This window comes from Mycteria americana, chromosome Z (assembly GCF_035582795.1).
Source record: "Mycteria americana isolate JAX WOST 10 ecotype Jacksonville Zoo and Gardens chromosome Z, USCA_MyAme_1.0, whole genome shotgun sequence".
Lineage (NCBI taxonomy): Eukaryota > Metazoa > Chordata > Aves > Ciconiiformes > Ciconiidae > Mycteria > Mycteria americana.
In genome coordinates, this window is record NC_134396.1 from 68,378,919 (window position 1) to 68,403,433 (window position 24,515).

General features: G+C 42.4%; 1 protein-coding gene across 4 annotated transcripts in view; it reads left to right on the plus strand.

Annotated features, from left to right (window-relative positions):
* Positions 1-24,515, plus strand: part of LPAR1 (lysophosphatidic acid receptor 1) — a 73,833-nt gene that overhangs the window by 19,208 nt on the left and 30,110 nt on the right. For all 4 annotated transcript variants that reach the window (XR_012779012.1, XM_075527181.1, XM_075527180.1 and 1 more), the window contains exons 2-3: positions 4,932-5,100; positions 17,133-17,880. Coding sequence is in view for 3 of the 4 variants with exons in the window: in XM_075527181.1 (XP_075383296.1) it covers positions 5,041-5,100; positions 17,133-17,880 (808 nt within the window). In the remaining variant the exon portion in view is untranslated. The remainder of the gene's footprint in view (positions 1-4,931; positions 5,101-17,132; positions 17,881-24,515) is intronic.

Sequence of the window (24,515 nt, forward strand, 5' to 3'; positions counted from 1 at the left end):
CGCCTGACAAAAATTTCAGGGAGACCAGGAGCTTGTTATTTGCATTTCTGTGGTGTGGTTTGCCCTTTGCCAGTCTGCCGAGACAGTTGTTTTGTAGTTGCAGGTACCTCTGCTCACTTATGAAATCATGTTGACACGTCCTGGGGGGTTTTCAGGATTTTTTTAATTAATTGCTTTAAAGTATCTCTCAAGAGAAGTTTCAGTGTTTGAAGAGTTGCTATTAAATAACTTTTTCAGAACAGCTTTAAGCTAGTGATTGTATTTCTTGTAGGTGAACTTGTACATCTACTGTTCAAAGTGACATCAGTGGTGGTGAAGGCTTTACCTGAAATAATATAAGGACTCAAAAGAGGTAATACCTTTCTGTTAGGAAGAAGATCTAATGCTCTGTAACTTGCAAAAGAAAATCCAGCTTTTTGCAATAGCTCCTAGCAGTCACTATAGTAAAGGGAGGAGTAGCAGGAAGGCATCTTCTCTTTTCTTAGCAGCATGAAATTGAAACCAATTTTTCTGCCTTTCATCGTTATTTTCTTATATGCTAGAAAGTGTATCTGAGGTTGTTCTCTTATTAAGAGTGGTTACTCTCAGGTGGTTACTAGAAAGTGGAGAAACACCTCCATGGTAGGTAGCTAAGAATTGGTTATCACCATCACTTTAACGAGTGCTAAAATGAAGCGGTAGACAGGTCAAGTCATTGCTGTTGCTCTTCCCTGGATGGTGTTCGTTTGCCTTTTTGCCTTGTAAGGCTGCTGTGGTGGGGTCATGCTTCTATTTGTGTGTCGAACAAACTAATGCTTACAAGCGGCGGTCGTTTGGTGAAGGAGGCTGCTGGAGGTGAGTGATGCCAAATGATTACTTATGGATGGCAAGACTTCAGGTGCCACATGAAATTTGGATTGTCTCTGAAGTGACATCTGGAAGTGGGACCCTTATGTGAGCCCTTTTTTCTTACTTTCTTGCTTTTTTACATGTTGTTTGAATGTTGGGTTTTTGTTCCTTGATGGGTTTATGGGTCCTGTCCGTCTGAGATCAATTAGGACTTAAAACTGTCCTCTGAGAAACCATAACTTAGGCTTTTATTCACTAGATGTGTGCAGAGACGGTAGCTGTGTTTAGCTAAGTCACATTTAAGACCTTCAAGGTCATACCAAATCAGTATTTTCAGAGTCATGTAATCCAGAAACTTGAAGCCTGTGAAGTCCAGCTGTGGTACCAAAAGATGTTCTGATAAGGGTGAGGAAACCAAAGCTGAAAGATGGCAACAAGGCAGGACACCTGAAATTATCTGACAGCCAAGACAGCCACAGATTGGGAAACCCAGTTTGCCTTTCGGTCCTGGCACCTTACTGTAGCGAAGGCACGGTATATTTGTGGGCCCAGATGAGGTACGCATTGATGCAGAAGTTGTTGGTATTGCTGTATCACTCCGAAATTGCAGATCACTTGTACCGTGCAAGAAACTGGGGAAGAATAAGGGTGGTAATTTTTGTCATTGTAGTGGATTTTCCGGAAGCAGTTCCTTCAAGATGATGTTTTTGTGATACATGATTGCATTTCTCCTAACTACTCCAAGTAATGGCAAAACTGCATGGTTCCTCTTTTCTGTGGTCTCGGACAGCTGATCCAGAAATCATGATGCTTAATCATAGCATGTCGGAGAGCAGTATGTTTTGTTTGGTGAGGATGCGTTCCTGCTCCACATGTCAGATATGCGCTACTCTGCTGAGCATCAGCTGATTTTTTTTTTTCTCAGTTGACCAAAAACTCAATGTGTTACCATAAATGACTTTCTAAACGTTGTATTTTATGGTGAAACGTTATTTCTTAGACATGAGTCACCTTCACAGAGGATAAGAAATTCTATAATCTGCATTTTACTAATTTTAGGTACAGATCCAACATGTTTCCCCAGTTTGCAGTTCCCTAGATGCACTCAGTAAAGACAGCAACGTCTGTCAAGAGGAGAGTATGTAGAGTAGCATTTGCCTGCAACACCTGCAATTCCAGTGTTTGGGAATGATATGTGTGTGAATCTGCTTCAAAATTCGGGTATTTTTTTCAACACTTGGTAGTTCAGCAAGCCATCAAAATCTCATTAGTAAGAAGCCACTCCTTTGCTTTTGTGTTTCAGACTTCCTTTTTAACAGAGATTACATTTTCTGTCATAGTGCCCTTTAGTGAAGTTCATTTGAGGATCCTGTTCCCTTTATTTGCAGTTCTTGAAAAACACGGGTCTGCACCCTGAACTCACACGGGTATCAAGTTAGGAGCCACCTTTGTTTGCCTGAATGGAGTCAGCCTGCTTTTGCACTGCTTTTGCACTGCTTTTGCACTGCTTTTGCACTGCTTTTGCACTGCTTTTGCACTGCTTTTGCACTGCTGTGAAAGCACAGTCCCCTCTGCACTTTATTATTGCTGAGGGAGATGAGGCGGGTTGGGAGCGGGGGGAGAATCCTGTTGTACAGTCCAACCTATTTCCAGCGGGAATGCTTTTAGGAGCCTAACCACTTGGCAGAGAGTCTTAATCATTGTGTGCGTTGTGCTCGGGAGGTTGAGAAGCAAGGTGTACGCAGAAGAGCCTTCCTTTTCCTAGCCAAATTGAGGGATCAGTGCAATACAAGCAACAAAAATGAAGCTAGGTGCAGAGGGGGAAATGTGAAATGGTCATAGGCTGAGGAATTTTTTACTAATACTGTGTTTTCTATTTCTTGGAGAGATGGTGAAAAATGACTATATTTCTCCTCTCATCTGTGTTAAAGTGCTCATTGGATTTTATGGGTTTAAGCTTTTTCTGGGTTTAAGTTTATAGATTATAAGCTTTTTCTGAAATTTTGTGTTCTACCTAGAGTACACAGAGCTAGCTAAAGGCTGAACAGACTTAAGATCCCCCCCCCCCCCCCCTTAGTTTTTTCTCTTCTGCTCTGTGATGCTCCCTAGTAAAAATGATCATTTTCTCTCATTTTTATATGTGGCAAACAGGATTCTAAGTATACCTCTGGTTTTGGTCTAGATAGTCTTCCCTAACGTCTGCTTCATCTGTAATCATTTCCCCATCTTTATTATCCAAGAGCAGCAGCATTTTAGGATTAAGAAAAGAGAATAAATTTTAAAAGAAACTAAAAATGAGCTGCTGTAAAGTAGGTACAGTGACACTGCTGCTCTTAAGCGTGTTTTGAGAAGAACAGAAACAAAGGTCTTAAGAGATCTTATTTAAGTTACATTTGTGACAGCTCACAAGACAGTGATGAAATGTGCTGGTTGAGGATCTTGAGGCTGTTGATGGGAGTTTTACTGAAAATCACTCTCTTCTTGGTCAAATGGCAAAGCTTCCCTAAGTCAGAAAAGCAGTAGTTGCAAGTTGATTCTGTTTCCTTCATCTGTTGTGCACAGTGGACAAACTCGTGCATTTCGGAAAACAGGCAAAACTCTGTTTTTGAAAAGAAAACAGGAGGCCTGAAGGATGCGTAGCTCGGTTCTTTGACTTCCAGTGAAGGCTTTCTTGGAGGAATGCTAAATCTCCATTTTCTGTCCTCTCCATGAGTATAGTAGTAGAAATTTGGAGCAAGGAGTGGAAAGAATGAAAGGTTACTAGCAAGAAATGAGTAGGAAAGAATAGGGGTCACTGGAAAGCTATATAAAGATGGAAAAAGTGATCCAAGAGCTTGGAAGATGAGACGGCTACATGTGACGTAAGGCGTGCGGGGATGTGTTGAAATGCGAAGCAGGCATTTCAAGATGCAGGCTTTTTAAGAAGGAGGAATAATTTCCACAGTGGCGTGCAAAGGCTGAGTTTAAATGAACAGAAAAAAAAAAAGACATCATTGACTCAGAAAAGCATGTGGAGTGCAACTTTCCTACAGCACTTATCCGTTCTTTCTTGCCTTGGTAAGTAAGTGTTGCCTTTGAAAAAATTAACCGGAGGCCAGGGGAGTTACTAGCACTGCCTGTATGACTACACCGTGGTCTCAGTTTGAAAAATGCCAGTTAGGTTTGGGATCATTTTTGGTATATTTGTTGGATGCTGAATACACTTAGCGCAAGCGGTTTTCCACCATGACTTACAGAATAGGAAGTGGTCAGAGAGCAATAGGTATCTCTCCAAAATCCTTTCTGTGGTGGCTGATTTGTGGGTTGTGTTGTATATGTCTGGCCTGACTGGGGAAAAAACCTGCAGTAGTCTTCGTCTGGAATTTTTAAATGGGCTTAATTTCTTGGCCATTTACAGTTTTCTCCCCTCTTGTTTGGTTTTCTTTGCACAAAAGAATAGAAACGTATGTGGAAGCTGACCTAACCTTGATAAACATGATAGTTGTGGAAATAACTTCATTCTATTGGATCATCTGGTCAAACTTTACATGGCAATTCAGTATATTCACCTACAGCAAATCTGTGCCTATCTAGCAAAAAAACAAAAAAAAAGTATGATTAAAATAAATCGAGGATAAGGATGTCATAATGTTTAAGTTATTTTTCTTAACACAGAAGAAAGGTTCATGTGATCACCAAACTGTGAAACAATAGTTGTTGAGGAAACAAATGTGTCCTAAATTCCAGCAAGTAATTCAATGAGTACTCTTCTGTGAGGGTTTTTTTCTTCTTTTGGTGTGGAAAAAAAATGTTAACACGATTCCAGTGCTCTGTAGGTGACATTCTTTCCTTGCAAATGTGTACAAGGTCTATGCATTACCCTTGTTGTATTCAGTTCGTATGAATTCCAGTTTGTGTGGTCAAGTGAATTGTTTTGCTGTTCTGGACCCAATTCCAATGTGCCCTTTGAAACTTCTCCTGCAAATCTGTTGTGAATGGTCACGTAAGCAAGTCGTGTTGTGCAAACTCACAGGCTGGTTTTGCAGCAGCCGAGGGGCTTGGGTGTTGACTGCATACCCAGTTCTCTTGTTATTCTCAACAATTTTTTTTTTCCTTCCTACTAGGAGCAAATGCCAGCATGACTAAGGTCTGAGGAAGTGCTTCTGTGTTCCTACCAAGGGTTTGCGGGTGCAGAGGAAGGGTGCAAGGACAGCAGGGACGTTTTGAGCTACCATGGATATCTCCACCGATTTGGTGCCATCCTCCATGATGTCCCAACCCGAGGTGATTGAGGTGAGTTAGACCACGATGAAACTCCAGCAGCTGAACTGACTGAACCTTTTTCTTATTTCCTCGTTAATCCTAGCTTTTTCTCCTGTCTCACTGCTGAGTTATTGGGGGAATTTTTCCTGAAATATTGTATTAAAGACACTCATCGTTTGCTAATAATGTTCTTATACTTTGGGACATGGCATTGCTGTGTTGTACTACTATTTGTAGAAGAAAATATATGGGTAAATACAATCTTTATTGACTCCATGTAGGTGGTCCCTGCACCATGGTTTGATTTTTTTTTTTTTTTTTTTTTTTACCATGCCTAATGAATACAAAGTAGAAGAAGGTCATAATGTGATTCAGTTGGAATAATACCACAGGAAATTTCAGGTTCAGTGTTCTTATCAGAAAAGCTAAAGTTTTAAGCCAAAAGCAGCAATAAAATTAATAACATACTTAAGATTAGTGTGTTAGTAATTTTACTTTCATGAATCAAAGTGTGTGTTTCAGATTTTATATTTATAAATAGCCAAGTGATTTCTTCAGGTCCATGCACTGAACACTAAGTACTTGTGTTTTCTGGTGAAGTAAACATTACAAACAGAAAAGCAGATGTTAATAACAGTCAAGATTTCATCTCAGAAAACCATTTTCAAAGTCCCTTTGACTTCATAGAGACCCAAGTGTCTGTTGCAACTTAAAACTTTTAAGGATGTATATTTTACTGAAGAGGGCACCACAATTGATTAAGGTAGATGTCACAAAATTTGAGATCTAATGTTTATTTTGCTTTGTTGTTGTTGTTTGCTGGAGATTCTTTGGCTCAGGAGACTACAGCAGTAGTGTGCACTGGGAAGTGCAGTGGTTGAGAGGTCCCTGGACCCTGTGAAATTACAAAAAAACGTGTCCACTAATGGGTGGTGACGTGGAATGAGCTGAATCCATAATCTGCTTTGGAGAAACTTCTTTGTGCTCCTCTTCTTCCTGTGTTTCAAATGGAGAACTAGTATATTTTAGAAGTGTTTTTGTTGCTTTTCAAGTCTCTGTCCCTGTTAGGGTCAGAGAAGGATTCTGTGTCTTTACAGCTGAACAGAATACCTGGTAGGAGGTGGATGCTGCATGCTTGCATCCCAGGCTGCCTGGCTGCCGCTGGACTCTTCTCCCTTTCTGGAGAAAGGCTCCCCAAAGCCATCTCCTGATGTGCTCTGAAAGGCACTTGCACCCCTGTCTCCGTGGGTTCTCTCTTCAGACCCTTCTTCATGTATGAGGAATTTGTGTATCTAAGGATTGCTGTTCAGGATAAATGCCTTCTTGAAGGGAAAGTGAGGTCAACTGTGGTGCAAGAATGAGTGGAAGAAGAGCTCTCACTTGTAGAGGACTTGATGATCAGCATAGTCACCATTCTGTTGTACTTACGGGTGAATAAATGCACATCCTGTGTCTGCAGGGAGTTTCTGATGAATAAATCCTGCCCTGGATTTGAATCACTAGACCAAAGACTAGAGATAAATGGATGATTCTGGTCATTAACTGGTAATCCAGACAGCTCTCCCTCCACACTTGGGTTTTAGAGACTGTGCTTCAATGGAATTTGACTTGGGATCCGAAAAGAAATGGCAACAGGAAGCAAAGGAAAGACTGGTATCTCAGTTTGGGAGATTATGGTAGAAAAATACCAGTCTTTCAACCTTGTGTTGTAAAAATGGACTCAAATTTGATATCTATATGGGCAGACTTACATGCATGCATGAATTCCCAGAGATTTCAGTAAACCATTGCAGATCTGATGGTTGATATAAGGCTTCAATCCTATGTAAAGGAGTAACAGCTCCAAACAATCAGCTGGGAGCCATGTGTATGTTTCTGAGGGTAAGGAAGAGCTTTTTAACAGGCAAGGACATAGTGAGACACATAGCTAAAGAGACAAATCATTAGATGGAAGTACTGAAGTAAAGCACTTCTCAGATTGGGACTGCGTGGGCTTGCCTTTCACGTTTGTGTTGACATACAAATGAATTTTGGCTATAGTTTAGAGAACTATATTCATTAAAATACTACTTTTTTTTTTCTGGAGGACATTATTTTGCCTTTTAAAACTGAGCAGATGCCACAGTGTGCTGCAGAAGACATTTAGAGACTAATGTTTTAAGGAAGGATTTTTTTTAAACTTGGAAGTAGCCTTGCATGCCTTCTGCATGAGCTAGATGGCATCTCAGTTACAAAAAGAAGTATTTTGCTACTTTACTTTAAACTTTCTTTATCTATAATCTTTTTTTAATCTTTTATCTTTAAACTTTCCTTTAGTATTGCCTGGATAGTTGGCTTCCTTCACGTTTGGTCAATTTGGTCTTAGAAATAAGTATCTATTTTGTATACACATGTATGTATATGCATCTCAGTAACAAATATTCCTCTGCCTACCATCCGTCCTTTAACTGCACAGGGCAAACAAGAATAGGCTCTTCTTTACCACAGAGGAGAATCCGAGACACCTCAGCAGGACCTTTTACAATCCAAAGCCCACCCTGACAGGTGTTTGCTTGGGCTTGAATCCTTACAGATGCTTATGGTGGCACCACAATGAGGGGAGTTCCCGCTAATTTAATTTTGCAAATGGTATCTTTCTCAAGGTTTGTCTTCTGAGTCAAGTAACAAAAGATTCACATTTTGGAAAAGTTCTTGAAAGTCATTTCTTGATACCAGGTGTGAAAATTTTGTTACTGTTTTAAAACATTCTTATTGCTAGTGTGTCAACATAGGAAATGCTTTTGGTGCTCTCTACAACCCTTTACTGAAGCAACACATTTTCCACAGTCATGTCTCTTCATACCCGCCCTATGCACTGACCTGTCCAAAGCTCCCTGCTCCCATCTTCTTTCCCCCCCCAGCATCTTCTTACCAGACCTCAGGAGTGGTGATGAAGAGCACAGATGTCATGTCTAAATGCGAAGGATAAGTAAAGTTTCAGGGTAGTTAGCTATCCATAGTTGAAATCTGGAGTAGAAAATAGTTCTGGGACACCATTCACAATATGTCAGAGAAGTCAATGAAACAAAAAAATTCCAGAATATGCTTTGAGCTTGTGGCAACGGGGTTTTATTGTAAGGCAGAATCTAGTGATTCCAGACTAGATAAGCCATTCTGTTCCTAAAGAGGAGAAACAAAATGTAACAGAACTTTTTGATTTTTAAGTTGGGGATATTTTGTGGTACATGTGATGACTTCATACCTCAGCTATGTATAAGCAAAATTACATCATAGAAACTTGATTAGTCTGATAGCGCAGTAAGCGGAAAGTTAAGTAATTCTGTAAGAAGCATTTAGCATCCCAGAGGGCTTACCTGTTTGCAAAAAGGAACCATAACAAGTGGTGATCTAAACTGATTAATATACTCTGTGGAGTGATTAGAATCTTCTCTCTTTGTGAATGGCATGAGATGAATTCTGCAGTAAAAGCTTTGAAGAAGAAATGATTTGAGCTCCAGTTGCTTAATGAACCAGGCACTTCCAACAGTGCTTCAGAAATGCTTAAAAGAAGAAAACAACAAAAATTCATCATTCTCTCTTTGCTTCTGCCAGCAGTGGATCCTACCAGCCAAATACTAGAAGTAAATTAGTGTATTTAAATAACTGCCTTGCAGCTGTTCCGAAGAGAAATCCAGAGTAGTTTCCATTATAGTGGCCTTTCATGGCTGTGTGGTTACCAGAGCCAAAAACATTTCTCCCACTCTGTGCCATTGAATACTTCTCTATTTTCCCTTCTTTTTGTCTGAATTAGAGTGGAAGAGACTTAAACTATCCTTGCCACAGAATGGTCATCCTCAGTAGCTTTTTCCTCTTTATAATGATGCTTGAGAACAGACTCGTGGAGTGGCACAGCTGTTATCACCCCTTTCCCCAACAAAGCCCAACACGATTTGCATTTTGGATCTGGTGCCCAAATTTCTGCAGCCAACAAATGTGCTTTTTTTTTTTCCCCCCCTTCTAGGTGAGTAAACAAATTAACCTCTTTATCAAAACAGACCTCTGGTGGTGGTAAATAAGGTAAATGAGAGAACAAAAGGAAATGGTGAGACTGGAAGAAACAATTTGTGATTAGAAATATATCCACCCAGTTACAGGCATCATAGGGGAAACTTAAATACCAGTATGCCTTTTTTTTTATTCTTATACTAGATGAGATTACCAGGCATTCAAAATACATCTCCATTTTCTTCAAAGTAGACCAATACTGCCTTATAGCCTAGGCAGCTGCTCAGTGCTGTACGAACAAGTTACTGATAAAGAACCCATTGTTGCCAGGGCCCTGAGAGGGAAAGATATTTCTGTATTCTGTTTACATATTTCACAAAGCAGTGCATCAAAGCAAAAGAAACCCAAACTGCCTGATGTAGATTTAAAGAAAAAAAAAATGTATTTGCTGTGGTGAACACAGGATAGTCATCTTATTTCCATTTGGAAATCTCAATTTCCAGCCCAAAATGAAATTTGCTATGCTCATTAACATTATTTTGAATAAGCATTTTGCTTGTAGGCTAAACTCTCCCAAGTGCTTACTTTGCTGGTTTGCTTGGTGGGGAGTGATGGAAGGTGTGCCCTGCAGATGGAAGTAGCCCCAATAGCCTACAGCATTTTTTCAGCATAAAAGGCCAGTCTTTCAGCTGCTGGAGCCAAGAATTAATTCCCAGCTTGGCTCACTGAGTACCAAGCTGGGCCAAAGGATGCATGTTGCAATTTGTTATGCATGGAAACTCACTTGGGATGTGAGAGGTGCGGATTTTTTTTTTTCCCCTCCCATTTCTTCCCCCCCGATGGCTTCTGAAGTGACACAGATAGGGGACTGTGCTGCACCTCTCTCCAGACAGCTCTTTGCGGGGCTGGGGTCTTTGGGGAAGGTCTGTCCTGCGCTGCAGTCACCCTGCTCAGCAGCCCGTGGGCACTCACCGCAGGTCGGAGGTCTGGCGACGATGTTCAAGTTGAAGATAAGGCAAGTAGGCAACCGGGGCGTGAACCGGGTGAGATGGTGTAGAAGCCTAGTCTGCATCATGACACAGACTTTTTTTGAAGGCGTAAGAGGTGGCGTGTTTCGGTCACTAAATTAGCTGGTGGAATACAATTGCCTTCTTGTGTCTCCCACAAAGCTGGAAAGTGTTGAAGCTATAGCCGTGTTTGGCTAATATTTGTGAAGCTCAGCTTGTCATGAAAGCTCCCCCAGAAGAAAATGAAGCCTGAAGAGCTTTGCAGAAACCCTTTCTGTGCTCTGTGTGGGACGTTTGGGCTCAGCTACCTAATTTGGGCTCAACATGCCCAACCACATCTCTCCTAGTGGCAAAGCCAATTAGCTTATTTTTGCAATACCTCCGGGTTGCAGTGGCAGCTTCCCTTTGAGAGGAGCTTGGAAGGCAGAGAAGTGCTGTGTGGTCTGGGAACAAATCCTTGGTAATCAGTGTTGAAGCCATCCTAGCAGTGTAAGGGGGGATGTGATGGTGGAGAACTATGTCCTGATTCAAACAGTCTTCCTTTCCTCCTCAACTGGAAAACATTCATCAGAACATGTAGGTAGTGCTTGCGAGGGATGCAGCTCATCTGAAAATGCTGGATCTGTGGAAAAGGAGCAACAATACAGCAGTGTCTGAATTATTGGGTAGGTTGCTAGAGGAATGAGTTCACTCTCTGTCTTTGCTTGGATATTTTTTTCCCATTCTTCTAGCTTTTTAATTTCCTAAATATCCTTTTGCTTGCAGAATTCTGCAGTGAGAGAGACCCCATCTGCGTGTGCAGCAGTTCCTTTCTGGAGCAGTAGAAAGTGCCAGAAGTTGAAACCACAGAGCTGGCCATCTGGGGGTCTGTTGGGCCAGCTCAGGATGCTCCTGACCATCGCTGCTCTTCACTAATGCTCTTGTGTTTGAACAGTGAATTGCGTGGCTCCTGATTTATCTATCCTGAAAAGCTGTAGGGCCAAGTCGAGGTATTTCAGACCTGATAGTTAGCAAACCTGGCATCTTCCAGAAGAAAGGCATTTTTAGAGTTAGCTGGACTTCCTGCTCTCACCCATTCCTTTTTTAGCCCATGGAAGCTATTTTTGAACTTGCTTTTGTAGTAGTCGACAGTGAATAAGCACTAAGGAAGGTCAACACCCTCCCTGGTTTTATAGTCAATCTGTGGAGGTTGTAATCATAGTTTCCAACAGGATCTGTCTCACTTGTGAATTATACCTTCCTCAGTAGAAGTAAAATTGCTTCTTTTTCCAGTGTTGCTGGTGACTGGGTCTCTTTGGTACACTGAGTTGGGTGTACCAGATCTGTTGGGTTACCCTTTTCAGGTATGAACTGTAGGATACAGAGAACTTCTCAGTTCAGTTTCTAGTAGATGGGACATTTGTTAGCTCTGAGACTCCATAGCGATACAGTCTACTACAAAAGCATCCTAAAAATTATTGGATATGCTAGCCATTGCCACACAATCCATAAGTAACTCTGTTATAACATGATAAAGCATAGAGTTAAAGGGGTCTCTTTGCAAAGAGAGTAATTTCCTCATGTCTTTTCAGCTATGTGAAGGGCAAAATGAGTCTAGTCAAATGAAGAAGTGGCCTGCTGTGACTGAACCACCACATCTTAACATACAAGCTTTTCTTTAAGTCTGCCAAATGATTACTTTGGGAGATGCAGTTCTGGAAAGGGTATGTGAGGAGGTGTTGTGACTTGGTGGTAGGATTTCATACTTCGATTGTGCAGATGAAATTATATCTGTTCATAAGGCATAGTAGGCACAAGGCTATAATGAATCGGGACTCTTTTCTTGAGACTGTTTGGTTTTTTGACTTAAATTTTGGGTAAATACCTCCTCAACTTCTACTTTTATATTTACAGGAAATACTGTCTTTTCCGCTTTATTTTTAAACCTTTTGTTTCTTTTGCGTTCTGCAGTTTGAACAATAGTTTGTGCTTTTCATTAGGTAATGGAGAAATTTTTGTTGCAAATCGGAATTTTTTCTCATCTGTTACAACTTTGCTTTCATAAACCCCATGGTTTTGCAGTTGTGGGTTGAGAAAGTATTTACATATTGATTCAATTATTCCTATACTTACTTGCTTATGCTTATTTTAAAGATACTCTTAATTGATACGCTTATTTGGGGACTTTGAAGTTGGCAGTTCCCCCAAGTTTTTCAGCTCTAGCCTTCCTCGTACATTGGTAAACTTCAGAGTATTAAGCTAAACTGAAAGCAGTGCTACTGCTTTTACATTCACTTCTGCACTAAATGTAGAGCTTTAAGACACCTATTGCTTTTGGAGTCCTAGTCTACCATTCCTAGTTCTGCATTTCCTCTGAAATATCTTCTGGATTTCTGGGCAGCACTGAGAATGATAAATATTGTTTTTGGGATCCAAGGGTAGCTACCTCAGAATTAAAAGCTCATCCTGTGTAGAATGAGTCTCCTCCAAGTCTTGCAGACTTCAAGGAGACTGCATGCAAGTTGCATGACTTCTAAAAAAATTGAGGTCTCTGGCTTGTACTTGGCATTTCGTTGTATGCAGAATTGTCATCATCCTCAGACTTCTGTGCCAAATAAATTGCTTTTCATCTCTTCTGTGTTCTGGGTGAGAAAACAGCAGCTCGTCAAGGTTAATTCAGTAAAGGGGAAAAAAAGAGAGGAGCAGACTGTGTTTGGAGAGCTAAGGGTTAAAATATTTTTAAGAGTTTTCTTGGATACAGAATCATTTTTGTGGCTTCCAAGTTTTAAAAGCTCTGTAAAAGTCAGACCTTAGTATTCTAAGAATGTTCAGCTCTGTTTCTCTCAGCAAGAAATAAATGCACCCATGCCTGCTGGGGGTTGGTCGGTCCTTCTTTTTTTTAATTTTTTTTTTTTTTTTTTTTTTTGTTAGGTGGACTGAGGAACTCTGCAAACTCTCGGGTTGCAGTGCGTTTTGTAAACTGATCATTTGCCCCTCAGGCACCTTGTGCTAACAAATGCTTCATTTAGACAGTATCAATCAGCGGTGTTTGAAAACTTGCTGGTGTTCATTTTCCACCCTGAGCATGTCCCCGTGCACAGCCCTCGCCAGCCGGGCTGTCACTCACCACCGAGCTGGCAGGATCCAGAGCTCCCTTCTGTCCAGGCATCCAGTGCCTTCTCCACTCCGGTCCCTTCCCTGAGTGGGGAAGGGGGTAATGGGCTGCTCACCCAAGAACACCCCATGGGCAAGCTGCTCCATGCCTTGGATCCAAATCCTCGCCCCACTTTCAGCTGTGATGGAGAGGTGGGGCAGCAGCAAGATGAATTAAGCACGAAACACTGGAAAGTTGTTCTTCTTCCCAGTCTCCCCACTGCCACCCCAGTGGCGTGGTCCCATGCCACCAGAGGAGAGACTCAATGATCTTAAAGGTCTTTTCCAGCCTATAGGATTCTGTGAGGAGCCAAGAGGACAAGTATAGCAGATAGTGGCTGGAAAAGCCAGTGCCAAGGTGATGTTCTGGCCGTGGGATGACTAGGTGTTGACTGTAGAAGCAGAGTGAGTTTAATTTATGAAGTCCTGGTGCCAGATTTCCTGGTCTGTGTGTACCGTGTTGTGGTTATAACGACGTCTCATGATTTTAAGATATTTAACTCCATGTACTCAGGATTTTCTTGTTCTTTGGTTTGGGACAACAGTGTCTTAAGTATTAAGTCAACCTCACATGGTTAGAGGAGGCTTTGCTTTTAGCCTGCTATTACTCCATTTTGCTTTATCTGTCTTGTGGGTTTATAATTCAGACGTTTTCTTTTTCTACACAGATGTGTCCTAGAGGTTTAGTTAACATGGGCAATTTGCAGCTCAGTTTGTTTTAAACTTCTGTTGAGATATACTAAATGGATGAGGTAAATCTCAGGGCACTGCACATCTGGCTTACCCAGGCAATGAAACACAGTGAGTGGAAACTTCAGGAAATTAAAATATAAACTTCCCTGCCCCTTTTCCTGCAGGGGCAGGAGAGGGGATGGGTCTGCCTGCTTGCATATGCCATTATGGTATGTTAACACTTTCGGTACCCAGAGATACATTATATTTCCCTCCTGCTTGAGCCTTTCCAGCCAGATAGCAGCATCACGGGTAAATGCGATGCCTTGGGATTTGTATGTTCATGACCTGGGAGGTCAAAACCTTCCTGTAGGATATACACTGGCATCCGAGAAAGCTGATCGTCTGGAAGTCCCCTGTTTGAACTTTTGTCAGCAAACTGTCTCTTCTGCTGCTGCTCTTTCCCTTGGGACTGAAAAGATTGCTTTTAAAGGAGATCCCAGGTTTTAGATTAGCATGCCCTAAAAACAAAACTTCTCAAAAATCCCTTATGCAAACAGAGTGTTTTGTTCCTGTGTATTCAAAACGAGAGAAGAAGCCAGTGAGCCTCATGATATCCTCCAGGATTACTCAAGTGCTGTCATGCTTTTGAATTTAACAAGTCTGACTCTGTAGCATTTTACATACTCTTATGTGCGTTGCATACATTCAGCCCTGGCTTGGCATTTTGGAATAAGACAAATGCACAGCACTTATCAGTGAATGTTACAGTGAGCTGTTTTTAATCGTATCTTGTTTCAGATTTCATATGAAAAGGCTGGGGAGGATATTAGAAAATGGGGGGATAATTCACATTCTAAGCCCATATGCAAAGCCCAAAACAAAGCCACACACAAAAAAAAAAAAAGAAAGAAAAAAGTGGTATTTACCACATCTTAAATTTCTGAATTAAAAATACGTGTTCTGCCAGGTATAGCTGGCCTCTCTCCACAGGAGCAACAGTGGAGCAGGAATCGTTACATATGGGCAGCAGCCATCTGGAAGAAAAGTTTAGATAGACAAATATATAGACAAAGAGAGAATTTATTCAGGATCACAAAAGTCCACTAGATTCTGGAGTCCTGACCTCCTCTGTAATTCAGACTGTAAGACTGCATCCAGATATTCCTATAGCGAGCAAAAACTCGGGGCATTCACATAATTAATGCAGATGTTGGCAAGCTTTTATAAGGGCCACTAATTCATTCGTATGACTTCCTCTCTCCCTCAAGGGTTCTTATACTTGACCTGTTATTACCACACAGTCTTTAACCAAAGAATTAAAGCCAGATGTCTTGTAGCTAGGTCTCCCTTTGTTAAGTAGCCCTTATAAATCGTTTTTTCTATGCAACAGAGAGATCCTACATGAGAACTTTTTAAAATTCTTAAATAATTAAGGCTGAAAGGTTTCTAACCTAAGAGGCGATGTATCCTAGAGGAACAATAAAAGTTTTATAGTCACTGTGCTGAGAAATACTGTTTACTCTAGCTTTTTATTATTCTGGGTCTGCAAATGTTTCTCATCAATGTTTAGGTTGGGAGGTAAAATAATTCTAAAAAGACCTTTTTCTTTAACGTAAATCTAAATGTCATGTAATGCATTTGGGATATAGGCGGAAAGTTTTGTATGTTGCTTTATTGGAATTAGCTTAATTGTGTTGACAAACAGAGGGAAATGAAAGGAAACAGAAATAGCTTTGGGTAATTCTAAGGAAATCTTTATCCCAGACTATTTTCACTCAAGTCCAATTACTAATTCTGTTTCCCAATCCTGTACATTTTTGGTTTCAACATGAAGGTTAGGTTAGCTGTTGCATTTCCTGCAGAATGGCTGGAGCTGTCCAAAACATGGGGTTTTGTTTGCACGTTTTAATGGGAAGAAATTCTCATCTTTTAGTGTTGTTGATCTGTTCTTTGGTTGGGCTTGTTACCTGGTTTCCTGCTAAAACTGCTCCTCTTTTTGTAAAAATTCAAGTTTAGTCAGTAGAGTTTCACAGCTGTAAAAGCAGGGTGTCAGAGCCAGCTCTCCTGGGTCTCTTTAGAAAGAGACTTTTTTGACATGAGTTTCTTGGTTTGGTTTTTTTAATTATTATTTTTACATCCTCGTTGTTAGCCATGCTAAACAAGGAACCAGTATGTTATTCAGAGGGGTTTCTTTTTCTGAGGTTTGCCTTTTGGGAATTGCACCTTGAGTAATTGATTATAACTGAGGATGGAATCTCATTAAGAATTTTCACGTTAGCCAAAAGTTTTATGCAAAGCTTCTACATTCTGGTGGAGTATGGGGTTTGTTGCACCCGTAGCTGTGCTCAGCTGAATATTCTGCAAGGAAAATTAATCATGTATTCCTTGCCACAGCCATAATAAAACTTAATGCAAGAAATAAGGTTTGATACTTTCAACACTAGTTAAGTCAAATACTGCTTTTCTGATTTCTTGCCTCACTCCTTCTATTTCAAATTGGAATAACTCAGTTCAGATGAGTTTACACTTAAAAGCATGGTGTATTTCAAACCCTGTTTAGAAACGTGGATGATAGAAAAAGAAGAATGCTCATAGAAACACAGTGGCATGCTGCTTTTATTGGTTATAAATGCACTTCATGCCTTATGGACAGACACAGCTCCTGACCCTGGCAATTCACAGCCTTGGAGCATATTGACGATCTTAACTTAGGGTGGTCTTCCCAGTTTTTAAGACAGGACAAGAAGGAATGCCCCTGATGGAGACCTGAATGAGTCAAAACCTGCTGGGAAATGTAATCCACTTTTCCTCCTCTTTGAGGAGCTCTTTTAACACCGCTACAGCCAAGCAATAGTTGTATGCACTGATAACGTAAATAAGGTGTCCTGTAATAGAGTTAACTTTTCTTAATTACAAATTGCATGCCCTTCTCTCTCAGTGAATTTTTCAGCAGGTCTGCTTGGCCAGAAGCTCGTTTGCTATGCAATTTACGACGATCTCAGAAATCGTGCTAGCTCCCAGAGCAGATGGAAACATTTCTGGTTGTTTCTAATCTGGTTGCTGTTACTAGACTGCTCAGAGCAATTGTTTGCGAGTTGTGGAATGCCTTTTGGTCTGAAAAAATAGATTTGTTCTGAAGCATGTTCCCTTCCTGTCCCCCTCCCCGCTCTCTGTGCATGTCTTGTCTATGGAGGCAATCATATGTTTTCAGTTCTGATGTCATTCTCTTTTTTTTTTTTTTTTTTCTTTCTTCCCCTCTTTCAGTCCACAGCCATGAGCGAACCACAGTGCTACTACAATGAAACCATCGCCTTCTTTTATAACCGAAGTGGAAAATATCTAGCCACTGAATGGAACACTGTCAGCAAGCTTGTAATGGGACTGGGGATTACCGTCTGCATCTTCATAATGCTGGCTAACCTCTTGGTTATGGTGGCTATTTATGTCAACCGCCGATTCCACTTTCCTATTTATTACTTAATGGCCAACTTAGCCGCTGCGGACTTTTTTGCAGGGCTGGCCTACTTTTACTTAATGTTCAACACAGGGCCCAACACTAGAAGATTGACTGTAAGCACCTGGCTTCTTCGTCAGGGCCTCATTGACACTAGCCTGACAGCCTCTGTAGCCAATTTGTTGGCCATCGCTATTGAGCGGCACATTACAGTTTTCCGAATGCAGCTACATACTCGGATGAGCAACCGGCGAGTGGTGGTCGTAATTGTTGTTATCTGGACTATGGCCATCGTCATGGGCGCCATACCAAGTGTCGGATGGAACTGTATTTGTGATATCACTCACTGCTCCAACATGGCACCGCTCTATAGTGACTCCTACCTGGTATTCTGGGCTATTTTCAACCTGGTCACTTTTGTGGTCATGGTGGTCCTATATGCTCATATCTTTGGGTACGTCCGCCAAAGGACTATGAGAATGTCCAGACACAGTTCTGGACCCCGCAGGAATCGGGACACCATGATGAGCCTCCTGAAGACTGTGGTCATTGTGCTTGGTAAGTGCTTCCTTTGCCTCCGCTGTTCTCCCCGCTGTGTTTCTTATCAGGTGATTTCAGTAATGCATGTCCAGCTTCTGGGAGGTTGGCAGCATTTGGAAGACACTAGAAGAGGTGAGGGCAATGAGAACCCCCAGCATTCATTACTGTGTTGGGACTATCAAGTTTAGTTATGGAAGTGGGTATCAGAGACTTGGTCACTCAGCCCTGTAACATGAAACTGATGAAAATCCAGGACCTCCAGATGTAAGGTGGTGGCTTTTTGCAGCAATGCAGGTTTAAAACCTGTTGTAGCAGCCTGTCCTGTGCAATGTTCGCCCTTTTGTCTTTGAAAATGCCAAATGGCTGCAACCTTAAAATAGTACAGGGAAGGCTCAATCTTCCACTGAAGTACCTCTTGTCTCCTTTTTGCCACTCAAAAGGTGTGTGTATTCAGGCAGTGCTCCCATGTCTGGATAACAGTGAGGGGCTACAGGTTATTGATGAAAACACTTTGTGTGTTAAGCTGGACTGCATGTACAGTTCCCTCGGGTCTATGATGTTTGGCACATCTGAGTATCTGCCAGTTTGCTAATACAGAAAAGTAGCATGTGAGGCACTGGTGTGCTTAAGCACACTGCTCAGGAGGTGCCTAAGCTTCAGGGCTTGGAAAACAGGGAAACACGAGGCAAATATCGTGACACACTTTGGAGTCAGAAGGCTCCTGTCTTTCTGTGGATGGCTGTATTTGGTTTTTGTCTGGGGCTCTCAGTTTCCTTAGGCAAAAGCACAGCCTGGACACTGGGTACCATTCCCTGGTGATTTTCGGTGCGGTTTGTTCTGCGCTTCGTTGCTGCAGATGACAAAGCGCTGCAGGCAGGCAGGCAGGAATGGTGCTGGTTGTCTCCTTGTCCCAGTCTGTGTTCCCACCCATGAGGTCCTCCAGCACGGTACACAGGTCTCTTGGCATCCTGGTACCCTGTTGCATCGTGAAGTTGCTCTAGTAGTCCATAAATGCAACTGTACAGTCTGCAAAGCCCAAAACTTAGCCCCAGTTCTTGCTTTGACATCCTGATTTCCATGGCTTTACACCGTGACTTCTGCTTTCTAGCAGTTACTGTCAGCACAAACACGGCAGAATAGTTGCAGAGATTTGATGTGAGTCACTGTGTCAACACATATGTTAGTTTAAGAATGTACATTCTGCTCTCTGACCTAGTGATTAGCTTTGTAACCAGAATATGAACTGTGTAGTTGACTAACCTGTTCAGCCATTGATAAGTCGTATTCCTACATGTCCTGCTCTTCAGGGAGAGTTTTGCAAGGGGAGGCTGTAGTGGTGGGTAAAACCTCTCCTGGCTGCCTGGTGGTTTGGAAATCTGTCCCTCCCCACCTCCGTGATCCTCCTCGCAGAAGGCAAGATGAGATTAAGAACACAAAGAAAATTCAGGTTTTGTAGTCTTCTTTTAGGAAATAGATCCTTGTTTTCCCTCCTGAATGGACCGCTGTTCATACAGCAGTGGAGTACTTCCTGTGAGGTGGAAGACTGGCTCAGACTTAAAAGGAAAAAAAAAAAAAGTGGGTGGGAAATAGTTAGCGCTTATACCAGTGCAATGCAGAGTTGTAGGAATAAATAAATAGTCACTGAATAAATAGCACATGGCAGCTAAACCCAAGCATGTATGGGACTAGAGGTATGTATGCAGCTGGAAGGGTAGGTAGTGACTGCACTATGTAGTTCTCCTATGAACAGAGATTCACAGGGAAGATGTACAGGCCACCCAGTACAGTGGAACAGCTCCAGAGGTTGAGTAGCATTAGCCAAACTGAAGGTGACTCAAGTTTAGCTGCCAATGCAGTTCAGTAGTGTCTCTGATTCCTCATTGGGGCTATTTGGAGTAAGGTATTTCAGGACTGCAGGTAGCACATGTTGAAGTTTTCTTCAGCATGTGTTGAAGTTTTCTTCAAAATTCAAACAGGACCTTATTTCTTGTTACCGGTGCAGTTAAATTCATTCAGTGTCGTGCACACACTCTGTTTTAGCACCTCTTCTAATCTGCATAAAACACCATTTACAGAGAGAGCTAATATTTTATTAAATCTTTTTGAAGAAAACGAAGGCATTCCCAGGCTGTGACACTCTTAATCCTATATTTGGATCTCCCACTTCAGTATTATTTTGAAGAGGTTTTAATTTCTGGTTTTTTTCCCAAAGCAGTGTGGTTTCTTTGGTTGGAGGAGGTCAGCCATAGGGCTATAGTGTAAAGAAGCAGGGACACTTTCACCTCCCTATCACCTGTGAGACACAGCTGCAAGATAAAAATGGCTGGGAAACAGCTGTGGGGGTTTTTTTTAAATAGTAATTTAAAAAAAAAATAGCCTGAAGCCAAGAAGCAGGCGTGGGGGCAACCACAGAGGCTTTTGGGAAGTTAAATGTTCGTACATCAGGGTGTTAAGCAGGGTGCTAGCTGAACCATGGGAAAAGTTCATGAGTTGCCGTCAGCTTCTGAGTGCCGTCCCATATTACTGAATTTGCACTTCCAATGGAGGATCGTTTTGTGGTTCTAAAAAAAAAAAAAAAAAAAAAGCAGCAGCTAAGCATCGCTTCGAAGCGCTGGTTAGGCGATGTCTCAGTTTGGAGCAGACGGTGCGGTCAGCCTGTTGATCAGGCGGGTGTCCTGGTGCTCTGGCACTGCTTGCAGTCTGCTTGCAAGTCTGGCTTAAAGTTTTCGCAAGCAGAAGATTTAATTTCAAGTGTCGTACTTCCTGAATGCCTTCTTGCAAAGGTAGTCAATGCATAGTCCTGCAAGTTTATCTGCTTCAGCTTTGGGAAAGGCAGAAAAGCTGGGTGTCTGAGGCTGCCTGGAACAACTTGCTGAACGCTTATCTCATGCTATCTGGCTTTTTCTGCATCAGTGAACCTCAATAACACAGAGGAAAAGACGCCCTGCCTTTGTTAATGGTGCAGATCAGGATAATACATTGCTGTTTGAGGCAGAAACAAACTTTTTGCTGGAGGTGGGGAGGGGAAAGGAAGTGTTGCAGTTTATTCTTAAGATCCCTCTCCCTCCCCTCCCGCCCCACACCTGGGTGGGGAAGGGAGCTGGTGTGCATCAGCCCACTTACCCAGGAGGAGGCAATCCGTTTTGGAGGAGAGGGAGGGTGGCTCGGGAACCAAGGAAGAACAGAGTCTGAGTAAACCTGTGAGCACTGGCAGAGGGAGACAAACCAGTCCTCATCTCAGGATCTTTGTTAAAATGCTGCTCAGCCATGAGTAACCCCCTTGGGATTTGGGCAGCAATGAACTGTTCATTTGACTTTTCAACTTCCATGAACGCGTCTTCCTGAAGTCGTCCTGCTGGCTGTACTCCCAGGCAGAGCCTCGCTGCTGCAAGCAGAATATCATCTTTTCCCGTCCCCATCCACGCTACGTTTCGGGGGACAGGAGGCGGGGGAAATTAACACAAGAGCTTCTTGTTCGTTAGCTGCCTAACACCGCCTGCGCTCCTCGCGCCTTGCTGCCTCGCTCCAGGAGGAGAAGAGCCGCCCCGAAGGGGTGCAGCCCTCCCGGCCGCGATGCTGTCAGCATGTGCGGGGCCGAGGCCAGCCGCCTCGGACAAGAGGGCGATTGTGCGGGGAGGGCTACGGCCGCCCGACGCGCTGGCTGGAGCGGTCGGGATCTGGCACACTGCGTCATCCCACGGGGCGGGTGGGATGCTGAATCCTAGGAACAAGGCAAAAGCAGAGAACAGATTTTTTTTTTTTCTTTTTCCTTTTCATGCCCTTTTGTGTTTTTTTTTTTTTTTTCGTTGAGTAAAATATTTTAAACAGAAGGAAGTGATTTCATAGTTGAGCCCTTTTTTAACAAGGCTGCTTTTGAAATCTTTCGAAAGTAACAAGGAACATAAAGCTCTTTCTCTAGAGCATGCCTTTCCTTTGCGCTGGAGCTAAGGCAGCACTGATCTGTGTACCGCACATCGCCACAAAATCGGGTCTGGTTTGGCTTGCAGCTCGGTGACACTTTGCCTTTCACCACCGCCATGTGTTATGTTTCAATGAGCGATCAAGGGAACAGGCAGAAACCTAGCAGATACAACAGCTGAAAGTCGGCATCCTCTCTTCCATCCTCCACATTTTCCTGTCTTACTTTTAAGGACAAAGCTAAACTGTTTTTCTGGTGGAGGTCATAGTTAGACGCTGAATGCATTTGGCTGGGCTAAATGCAGGTTTGGCCCTGAAGTGGATGACAGTATCTTAACTACTGTTTTAAGAAGCAGTGAAAGCACTGAAAAAGGATTTCAGAGCTCAGGGCTGCAAAAACTAGCTCTGCTCTGGATTTCCATGGCCTGGAATAAGTCATGAAAGGCTAGGGTCTTTTAGAGGTTCTTATAGACCTGCATTTGTCGATAACTACCGGCTTAGGTCGTTACTGTTGGAAAGTTAGCCTGTGTATTCTGGTGCCTAAATGCTGATTAAACACCCATCCTTAATTTGTCAGCTCTAGCTTTTACAATGTGGATAACTCTTCCCTATACTTCCATATGCATCTTTGGGCATTCTTCTCTATTTAGAAGTTAGACTGTGAGATTATGATACTGAGGTTTTATAACTGAATTTTAAATAATAACAGGAACAACCCTTCTTATGTGTATTTTATCAATCCTGCCAATTAGCCTTCTGTGTTGGGTGAGTTCTCAATGGTGTTTGGCCAAAATGAGGCATGCCTGTTGAGCTGAGCACCACAGCTAGCCCCCAGGACGTAGGGAGAGCAAACAATGAAGTTGTGTTTGCTTACCCTTTATGTTCCTGGGAACTAAAAAGACACTTAGGCCTTTCCCGCCTATAAAACCATCCACTTTGTTTGGAGGAAGGTGGTTCATTCTTTAAGATTTGGAAACTAATCTGGGCACAGATAAAAAATGAAGGTTCTTTTTGTATAAACTGTTCTGATTTAAAGGAGTCTCACTGTGTTTGAAGACAGTCCCTTGCTTATTATAAAGAAGCAATAAATGCAAGGAAAACATCTGGAAGTACAATATAAACATCTGGAAGGGTGGAACTGCTCAGCAACAGCTTTTTTCCTGCCCTCTCTTTCTGCCGCAGTTATGAATTGCAGGAGAGACTTATTTTTGTACTTTTGTAGCTTTTCTTTCACAACTAGGTACCAAATGGGGATGGAGAGCAGCAAAGGACTACGGTAATGCACGAGTGTCAACATATGCTGTAACCAAACAGTTAAAGCAAATCAATAAAGTGTATTATTGATAACTTTAACCTTTCTGGGTGACTGATTGATATGCAGCATTTCATTCCAAGATCAAAAACATGAAGTTCTGTGGATGCATATTTTTTAGAAGATGTTTTCAATATCTACGCTGTCTCTTCTGGCATGCAGTCTGCATCTTTTCCCACTTCTTCCCCTCATGCAGTAAGAGCACTTGATTTTTCAGTAGAAAATAAAAAGGCTGTGAAATAGTGCTACAACCAGAATGACAGCACCCTGTGTTTTGCCAGAGGCATGTCTTTATTTCCATATCCCCCATGCAGTGTTGGGTGGTCAACTGGCATGGCCCATCTTCATCAGCCCCTAAATTGTAAGGCTTTGAGCTACCTAAGCCTTATTAACTATATGTCAGCAGTTACCAAGTAAGCGGTTGTGGGCCAAGATGAAGATGCTCTTGTCTAGGCAGAGCTTGGTTATGGCATCACATGAACTTGGGCAGACCTTCCCTGCCCATGGGAAGTTATTCTGGTGGGCCAAAGCAAACATCAGCCCTGGTCGCCCAACGCAACTGGTAAGAGGATCTTTTGGAGAGGCCAGGGTTTAACTCTGAGCCCTGCGACTGGAAGATGACAACTTCACCTATTCACCTCCTCCCTGAGGAGTCCTGCTGGCGTGAAGAGCCAAGATCTCCAGCAGTGTTTTCCCTGAGATGACTGAAAAAGAGGATGTTGTCTTAGCTTGGAGATGTCCTTCCACCAGGTAGCGGTGGCCCTGTTTGGAGAAGAGCAGCATCCATTTGTGTTTTTTCCTTGACATTACTCCATTTTCCTTAGAGAGCTGGGCTGGGCAGGGAGATCAGGCTGGCGTTCAGATGAGAGCAGCACATTTCACAGCTTCTTCTCTGGAAGTGGGGGAGTGTGAAGCCATAAATGCCAGCTTGCCCTGTGGCCAGCATGGGGGGCTCGTTCAGAGTCACCAACCCTGCCTGACCCCTGCGTCACAGTAATGTCGCTTGTGTATTGATTTAGTCCTGACGGAAAAACAGGGCAATAAACTCTGGAACTGGCGCTGGCAATACGAGTCTGAGCATCAATGACTTTCTGTTCTAGCACACAGGGTGCAGTTATGTGCAGTCCCAGTGTTTTTTAGATAAGTATATTTTAAAAGTGCATAAACTGTGAATTTAACCCACAGTCGAGTAAACTGGGAAATAGTGGCTGATGACCATAGTCTAAATGGAGCGCTCCTCCTAGAGTTTATAAGATTAATTCTTATTAGCATTGTATGGAGAGGGAAGGTTTATAATAAGTGCTTTCAGAGCTGCAGCATGATGGCAATACTTTCAAGCTGTATCATCAAATATTTGCATGAAGACGTGAAATCTTCATTAAAATTACTCTATAAGGTTTTTTTAATAGCACCTTATCCTACA